The 7,105-nt window shown below is 52.6% G+C and overlaps 1 protein-coding gene across 2 annotated transcripts in view; it reads right to left on the reverse strand.

Moving 5' to 3' along the window:
- Positions 1 to 3,710, reverse strand: part of HTR3B (5-hydroxytryptamine receptor 3B) — a 24,956-nt gene extending 21,246 nt beyond the window's left edge. Inside the window, exon 1 of one of the 2 annotated variants that reach the window (XM_019511966.1) lies at positions 3,202 to 3,710. In XM_019511966.1, coding sequence (XP_019367511.1) covers positions 3,202 to 3,256 — 55 coding nt within the window. In that variant the 5' untranslated portion in view covers positions 3,257 to 3,710. The remainder of the gene's footprint in view (positions 1 to 3,201) is intronic. The other variant, XM_019511957.1, reaches the window with a different exon arrangement.
- Positions 3,711 to 7,105: the final 3,395 nt, after the last annotated feature.

Raw genomic sequence — 7,105 nt, forward strand, 5'->3', positions numbered from 1 at the left:
AAACAAAAAACAAAAAAAATCAGGGCCAATCTAGCCCGTTGCTAGTGACAGGACTCGGCACCTCTCCGGGCGAAGCAGGTGGAGGGGGGCGAGAAACGAGGCTCCGCAATTGCAAGTGACACGTTGCGGAGGATGATGGTGCAGGTGTGATTCAAGCCCTGGCACAGGCTGCAGAGTTGTTGCATCGAGCTCATCGAGGCCGGGAGCCAAGCGAACCCCTTGCTCCCTTGCTGTGCTCTGAGCAGCAGCCCTCCTCCCTCCACCTGTCTCCAAGTGCAGTTCACATGGTCTCGGCTGGGACCACCTGGCCCCAGCTCCGACCAGCTCAGGCACAGGGTATTGCCCCCCAGTTCCTACCAGCTCATCTGGGTGAGGGGCAGCTTTCACCAGTGACCCTGCCTAAGGGAATGACCCCTTTTGGTTTGGCTGATAGAGATGCCATGCACTGACCATGAGGGAGGGTCATTAAAGTCCGAGCTGTGCATGGCATGGAGCAAGCCCTGGTGAGGGACCACGGACCCAGCCCCAATTTAACCCTGGAGATAAATGACACTATATCTTAGCCACTGTGAACAAGGATCCATTCCCTTAAGAGCAGCAGAGTCTGGGATACAACTGGGGACACGTTCAGGGATGCAGTGGGTGAGATCCTCAGATGGCACCACATGGGGTAGCTCCTTTGAAGCCATTGGGGCTCCATCAGTTTACGCCAGTGAAGTGTCTGGCCCAGCACACTGTGTGCAGATGTTTCTTTCCTGGCCAAGCTCCTTTCCTGGCCTTTACAAGCAAGGAGAGGCTTCAGGGACTTGACTTGATGTTCACTGCAGCTAGCTCGTGGTGGTCCTCCCCAGTGCTCCTCCAAGTGCTGGCTAGAAGCAGCACGAGGCAGCGATGCAAGAGGAAGCTTGTTTTCCAAGACCTGGTCTTGCTGCTTTTATCAGCTGCGAATAAGATATACCCCGGGGAGTATATCCACCAGTGGCCAAGACTGAATGACTCTGGAGTGTCCTCTGAGGACGGTGCAGGCAAATAGGTGTAGGACTATCAGCTCCCTATAGCTGCCTGATACCCCCAGGAACAGAGATTGGATGAAACCTTGAAGCAGGAGGTTTGCTCACCTTCCAACACTGTTTTCCTCAGCTGAACTACTCTGCCCGTGTTTGTTATCTCTGTAATAATCGCCAAGTCTCGATGCGTTCTTGGTTCCCACAACCTCCTGTGGCAGCGAGTCCCACAGACTCATTACAAAACTAGTGAACAAATATTTCCTCTTTGACTTGGGGCAAAGTCCACTCAAAATTCAAACCTGCTGCGGGATCTTTTCAGGGGAAAGCCCTGGTTCCAGGTGCATGCATTGATTTGCTCTAACAAAAGGAAACAACTGCATTTTTACCATGAGGTGAATTAATTACTGCAGAGGGAGTTTAATATTTAAGGGGTCATTAATTCACAGCACATTTTGCCTCTGAAAACAGTGATGTTCACATGGACCAGTCTCAGATCAGCGCTTGTCTCAACGGGCACAGAAAAGATGCACTTTTAAGTGGCGAAGAAGTGGTTCTCCTGTGACTTCTCGGTGCACAGCAATACAGCGGCAATCCAAGGGATGCTTGCTCGGGACTGCTGCGGCCTTGGTTGGTCTCTGAGAGAGTCCCCTGACACTAGCCCAGGCTTGGCTTCTAGAGCAAGGGGGGAGCCCAGGGTCCTCCCCGGCATGAGCCCTCCACCCCTCCACCTCAGCTGTTCCCTTTCCAGTCTTGGCATCTCCCCAGAGCTGGTCTCAGTCCCCAGATACTTCTGGCCAGGAGCGGCCAGGTCACTTCCCCACCCTCCACACTTTCCACTGCCATGTGTCTCTCCTCTGGACACCTCCTGGGTGTGGGCATCTCACCTTGGCTGACACATCCACAGAGCCACTCAAGACTCTGTGGATGCTAAAGGTCCGTCCTGTCTCCTCCTGCTCTGGCACTAACCCGTCCTTCTCTGTGCACAGGTGAATCGAGTAAACCGAGTCACACAGTATTATAACAAGGTGAATGCCATTGCAATAAAACCCATAATTCGTCACAGCAGTGCTTGTGCTTGTTGCAGGGTGGGGGTTGCGGAGGCGAGGAATGCAGTAGGCTGGATATTGGTGTTTTTTGACATCCCCCTCCTCCCCCAGCCCCTTCATTTATTTGCTCTGTTTGGCTGTGTAAGGCTGTGTCACTGCAGGCAGATGCACAGATCCCTCTTGGCCCTCCTGGGGTCACTCCTGGTGTTTGAGGGCATGAATCTTGGTGTGGTGCTGCATGGCGCATGGATTTCTAACTGCGTGCGAGGGGATGCGGAGCTGGCTGGCCTCCCTCCAGCACATCCAAATCATTCCTACTGCTAGTGCCCTGAGCTAGTAAAACATCCTCATGTCTCCACTGACTTCAGGGCTCGAGCGCTCGGCTCCCTCCCAGACTGAGCCCACAGGCCGGTGGTTTCTCAGGGCAGGTTGTGTTTTCATGTCAGATGCGAGACTTTGCGGAAAGACACCTAACTTTTAGTCCACATGCCTCAATTTCCCCATTTGTACAGTGGAGCTACTGGTAGCTTAACCTTCCTCCCATCTCCCCCTCCTCTCTCTCAAGCCAAAAATGCTTGCTTTTTTTTTTTGCAGCAGCAGCAGCAGGCCTGAAAAGGAGCTATGCCTTTGCCCTTCACCAGGGCTCAGCCCTGCAGTGATGCAGAAGCTGCAGGACAGTTGAACCATGAAACAAATCGGGTGCCATGAAATGGATGAACAATTAGCTAAAATTTTAGCAGACCCAGGCAGATCTCAGAGACTCACAAAGCTGGGGATGGAAAGCAGGTGTCAAGCCCGTTTCCCTTCATTGCTGCGTGCCCATGTGTGCATCTGCACCTCTGCAGTCCGGCTGCCCTGAAAACTGAGTGTTCACATCTCTGCTTAACCCTGAAAGCCCTGGTGCTGTCTAGACAGATTGATACCTGGGAGGACAGTGTTTGTCTTGGATATATCAGAGCCAGAGAGGAAGCCGCGGTGCCCAGGCACATATTCCAGATATCCCGCTGGTTGTCCCCAGCCGGGAGTGCTCTAGGCAGATGGTGCTTGCAGGAAGCATGTTCCTGCTGCGTGCCTCTCGTGTGCAACTTGTGCAGACCTGAGAGAGCGAGGACAATGTTTACAGAATCCATTTTGGATAAAGAACTTACCTCCGGCGAGGAGGCCGAGGAGGAGGAGGAAGAGTGATATGGACCCGGTTGCCATCTCATCCACTGCCGCGCCTGGCTCTCTCTGGTGTTTCCACCCCCTTTAGGGCAAGCGACTAGGGCGTTATTCTCTCGAACCCACCCGTGCCTCTGAGGCAAAGGTGGCTGTTACTTGAATGTTTCTGGACTCATCAGTAGCTCTGAACATCCCGGCTCCTCCCAATCTGGAATTGGATTATGTGCAGCATTTTAATTTCATTGACATGCAAGCACTAAGTGACTAATGGAAGCCAAGGCTGCTCCCCCAGGAGAGGAAATACCATGCTAATCTGATTTACTCCAGTGCTCTTACCTGAGGCTGTGCCTGTCTCTGCCTTACAGGATGCTAATTCCATTAATAATTGAGGCCCAAATAGCTGCTTTAAATCAGACATACGCAGCAACGTCTTCAACATTTGACAGTAGTTACTGCTCTCCTGAATTACTTTGGATAATGGAAACCTGCTATTGTTTAATGAAGAACAATCGCTAACAGTGCAGGGGGGAAAAAAACCCTGTCTGCTTTTTGTCTTTCCTGCCTCCCTTTAATTAAAAGACGTATTACACTGTGATTAAAGTGAGCGCTTGGGTAAGGTTTCGTTTGGCACATTTCAGGAGGGAACAAGACCCTTCCTGACAGCAGGATTATTCCAAGAGCAGCGCTGACCCCTTCTGCGCTGGTGTGTGCAAACACAGGGTATGGAGCAGTGCGACTCTCTCTCGAGGTCAATATTAGAAGTAGGTCGGAGACCCACAACTATGCAGAGCCGAAATCCCCATAATTTTGCAGTGTGGACGGCTGGTTTTAATGCTTCGGGGTGCTTAGTATCTCTGGTGATGGGATGTCCCCTCCAATGGAGGTGGGCAAGCTTATCTTGAATAGTGGGGGGACACATTTCCAGTCTGTCTAAGCCACCAGCACAGTGATAGGATGCGCCCTGTTTCTGTACAGTGCCGCTGCCTTTTTTTGGTATACGAGCAATGTGTTCACCTAGCAGCAGTGAGGAACCCATGTGAGCCACCTTGCTGGGCAATCCCAGGGGAGAGGAGAGCAGGACAGCTCCTGCAAGACGGAAAGGAGAATGCCTTCCTTTGGCTGGGGGGAAGCTGAGATCAGCAAGGCCTGCTGAGCTATTGCTGCGGTGCTCGCAAAGCAGGGCTGAAGCATCAGCCTCATCGCTCTGAAGTCGAGCATGCCCAATCTGCCCAGGGACTCCCTCCTTTTTTCTCCACTCTTCTTTTCCAGGGTCATCAAAAATGCATGGGGTCCTATCACCATCATCGGGCTGACTTCTGGTGCTTCCAGTCCAACACCCAGGCTCCGTTCGAGGCTCAGACCATTTCCAAGCCAAGGTGGGAGCGATGGTGTCTGTGGGACCGCATGCACTTCTGAGACTGTGTGCACGCCATGGGGAAGGGAGGACACGTGTGTGCTAGTTGTGTAGAAACAAAGACTTAGATCCTGAGCTCGTTACTTAGACAAAACCCCTCCTGAAACCCACCTGACTGAGATCCATGGTGCAGTGCTGGCGGCTGAAAGCACAGGACCACTTCGCATCCAGGATTGCCCTGGTTCTGTGCTGCGGTGACCCGCGGGATGGTGCTCCTTCTGCCACCAGGCTGGGAGCAGCATGGAGATGTGCTGAAAAGCTCCCGTCTGCCGCTGTATACTTTCTTGACTGGCTGCCTGTCACCAGATGGCCGTTGTTAATGATTTACAATCCATCACAGCCTACATTAACTAAAGTACCAGCAGCCTCGTGTCCCCAGCATTATTATTCCTAAGAGACAGACAATTGGTGGAGCCTGTCAAGCTTTTGGCTACCTTGGTAAGGAGGAAGTTTAGGAAGTGCAAAATCCCCTTCTGTCCATCCTCTGGCTCTGCATGTGGTCTGGCCTTTCAGTTCTTCAGCTGTTTGTCAAGTCGCCTTCCTCTGCGCAGGCAAAGTCCCCCACGTCCATCCCTGCCTTGCCTGCACATTGATTTGGGGCACACATGCTTTCTGTGCGTTCGTTCCTCCTGGGTACAAAACAGCCCTCTATCCCACCCCCTTTGCTGTGTTGAGGTGTAACCTCTTTGCAGCAGAGCTCTCCCGTCCTCAATTTCCTCTCTCTTTTTAGCCAGCGTGCTGCTTCCTCCGTTCTCCTAGCCCAGAAGGAGGTGAAAAGAAAAGCCTCATTCATGGTGGAAGATCTCAGGACTTGGACGCGATGTGCTCTGGAAAACAGCTCAGTAAGTGTCTTCAGAGATGCTATCATGGACTTGTGGACATAGGGGTGCAAGGTAGGGAGGGAGAAAACTAGATAAGCTCTCTGGAAAGGTCTTTCCTCTTACAGGGGTCCAGAATAGAGGTCCAGGGGAAGGGGTGGCTGTGATTGATAATGTGCTTATAGGAAGGGAAAACGTGCAGAATTTGGTAATTGTTGCAGAGCAGAATAGGGCTTCTTCTGATCTGCTTGCCATTGCATGATCTTCCTGCTCCATGGGTGGCTGGACGGAGCAGGCTGTGCATCCCAGGCCTATTGGTGGCACCTGAGATGCACCTTGTCCGAACAACTCTTACAAACCCCAGCTGCTTCAGGCCTGTTCTGTTACCTGGTTTTTCTCCTCTGACCCGCACACCAGCTCCCTGACTCAGACCCGTTTGGCCCCTCACACCCCAGACTGGCCCTTGAGAACTCCCTGGCCTCTTTGCTGGGGGGAGCTGGGCATAGCCGCCTCCGAAGGAGGTCAGCGTTGGCTCTCATCCAGCGGGGAGCAGAGCTGTAAGGCTCGCTGAGGGCTGGGAGCTGCCTGCAGGTTCAGGGAAAGGCACGAGAGAAGTGTGTGCGGTGAGGTGACCCGCTGGGGCACTCGAACGGTGTGTCCACCCTGTGCTGCCAGAGGCATCTCGGCTAGCTTCAGACTAGCCAGTCTGGGTAGTAGCAGCAGTCTTCCTATGGCAGCTTATTCATGTAGACAGGCATTCATCCGACAATGGGTGACTTGCCTCAGACACAGCATCCCAGTACTGTGACCGTCTAAGAGTGAGGTCGCTGCACGGCAGCATGCAACACCTCCTCTCTCAGGTCCTGAGTGCTGCTTCCTCCATGCTCCTGGCCCAGAGATGGGCAGGACGATACTCTGGTCCTCAGCACACCCCCTTGCCTGCCAGCCTGCTGCATCCTTGCCAAGGATCTCAGGCTGAGCTCATCTGCGGATGTTTCCTTTCCTGCTCCGTGTCCCGGGATCCGTTGCCCTCTGCATTCAATTCACCAGGAAGACAGTGATGCAGCCGTGGCCCCTCCTGTACAACCGGCTGCCTTTTCAGGCCGGGGAAGAGTTTATTATGCAAACATAATAAACATAATAAGGGACGTGTTTATTATGCAAACAGCAACTGAGTTATGTGTCCTTTAAGACTACTAAATAGTTTTTAATTACTGCTATATCAGTAAATCCCATAAATATGCAAATGCAATTAGTTCACAAAATAGGCCCTAAATATCTTTATTCCTCTCCAACAAAGTTCTTTGAAGTTAATCGCCAGCTCCCTTTGTTCGCTCCCTTGGCAGTTGTGCTGAAATTGATGGGAATTATGACAGATGCACAAATTCAGGGGGACCAGATTTTTCTGAGAACCGCATCTGGATGGGCAGGGATGGAAGACAGGGGGAGGGGAGCAGGAGGCCAAGGGGCTGTTCCCTTCCAGATCATCGTGGTGCAGTGAAGAGCCAGCTCTGTGCCGTGTGGTGTGCTGCTCGAGGCGCAGCTCCCAAGACGGCCCCTGGGCCCACACAGGTGTGGGTGGAGCTGGTCAGGGGACAGCAGGTTCAATGATGACATTTGTGATCACAGATTTGCTGCTATTGTTCTTGTCCCTGGAGT

The sequence above is a fragment of the Gavialis gangeticus genome, unplaced genomic scaffold (genome assembly GCF_001723915.1).
Source record: "Gavialis gangeticus isolate Ggan-Ray unplaced genomic scaffold, GavGan_comp1, whole genome shotgun sequence".
NCBI lineage: Eukaryota > Metazoa > Chordata > Crocodylia > Gavialidae > Gavialis > Gavialis gangeticus.